The sequence below is a fragment of the Panicum virgatum genome, chromosome 2K (genome assembly GCF_016808335.1).
Source record: "Panicum virgatum strain AP13 chromosome 2K, P.virgatum_v5, whole genome shotgun sequence".
NCBI classification, from domain to species: Eukaryota; Viridiplantae; Streptophyta; class Magnoliopsida; order Poales; family Poaceae; genus Panicum; species Panicum virgatum.
The window spans coordinates 3,720,436-3,721,858 of record NC_053137.1 but is presented as its reverse complement, the minus strand read 5'-3'; the positions used below and the strand labels follow the sequence as shown (position 1 = coordinate 3,721,858).

Genomic DNA, 1,423 nt, shown 5'->3' with positions numbered 1-1,423 from the left:
ATTTAATAGATGAAATACGGCGTGAGATAGATAATTATAATTATTAACTATAAGTTTTATTTTTATATTAATTCAAATTAGCCAGTGCCGAAGCACAGGTTGATAGACTAGTGAACACAAATTTCTTTAAGAAAAAAGAAAAACACTCCGTTGTCTGCACCCATACCGGTGAATAATGTATATATACCGCTACGCGAAACAGACCAAGTAGCCCTTACAAGAAACCACACAGACACAGGTGACAAATCCAAACAGGTAATCAAAGCAACATGGCAAAAGGACACAAAGCAAAGCTTCAACCATACTATTAAACACAATAAAACAAAAATGACCAAATCGAACCCATATACATACATAGCCGAGCATATAACAATGTAATGAATGACAAAACCCGGGGAACTCTCCAACTAGCTAATAGTACAAATGGATATAATACAGAAAAACACCACACCAAACGGAAAAGGAAATTGAATACTCGACACCACATCAATGACAGACGACACACTTCTTCACAGATGCACACTGGGCGCAAATGCTCTGAATCTCTGAATTATGCCGAAGGAGGAGGCGCCAAGAATGGCATCGGCACGCTGGGGACGGAGGGCATCGGCGGCAGCGTCACCTTGGGGACGGCGGGCATCGGTGGCAGGGTGACCTTAGGCACGGCGGGCATCGGAGGCAGCGTCACCTTCGGCACGGCGGGAACGGCCGGCATGGGTGGCAACGCCGCGCTCGGCACGGTGGTGGGCACCGCGGGGATCGCCGGCACCGCCGGCATGGGTGGCAGGGTCGCCGCGGGGACGGCAGGAACCTTGGGAACCGGCGGCACGGTGGCCGCTGGCACCGTCGGCACGGCGGGCATCGGTGGCAGAGCGACCGCGGGCACCGTTGGCACTGGCGGCTTCGGCGCGGCAGGAATGCCCGGGACGGCCGCGGGCGCAGCTGCCGGTGCCGTGTCCGCGAGGCGGCGTGCGGCGTGGCTGCTGGTGCTGCCCGCGAGCACGAGCGCCATGACGAGCGCCGCGGCGAAGAGGGCTGAGCCGGAAGCCATGGCTGATCTTGATGTGCTCACTGCAGCAGGTTTACTAGCTCCTCTGCAAGATCAAGAGCTAGTTACAAACTGAAGCTTTTTGCTCACTGGTGATGCAGAGACATGGTGATGCATGTCAATTTATAGGCCGGATCTTGTACGAATTGGTCATCAGCCATGCGCTTTTGGTCACCTTCCAAGACGAGAATTTGGTGAGGGGGAGGTGTGGCGATCCAGCTGGTGTACCGGCAGGTTACATCCTTCTAGTTCTTCCCTGGTTAGCTCACCCTCTGCGCATCCGGTAGGTTAGTTGCTGAACTGTGATTGCGTCAGCAGCCGAACTTTATACGGCCAGAGTCCTCTTCTTAACCATTATAGGTGGAACAACAGTCA

At 53.3% G+C, this 1,423-nt stretch overlaps 1 protein-coding gene across 1 annotated transcript; it reads right to left on the bottom strand.

Annotated features, from left to right (window-relative positions):
* Window positions 1-278: 278 nt before the first annotated feature.
* LOC120661551 (vegetative cell wall protein gp1-like) lies at window positions 279-1,143 on the bottom strand. Its single transcript, XM_039940450.1, has one exon. It carries the CDS (start codon window positions 1,049-1,051, stop codon window positions 551-553), a length of 501 nt encoding a protein of 166 aa, XP_039796384.1. The 5' UTR covers window positions 1,052-1,143; the 3' UTR covers window positions 279-550.
* Window positions 1,144-1,423: the final 280 nt, after the last annotated feature.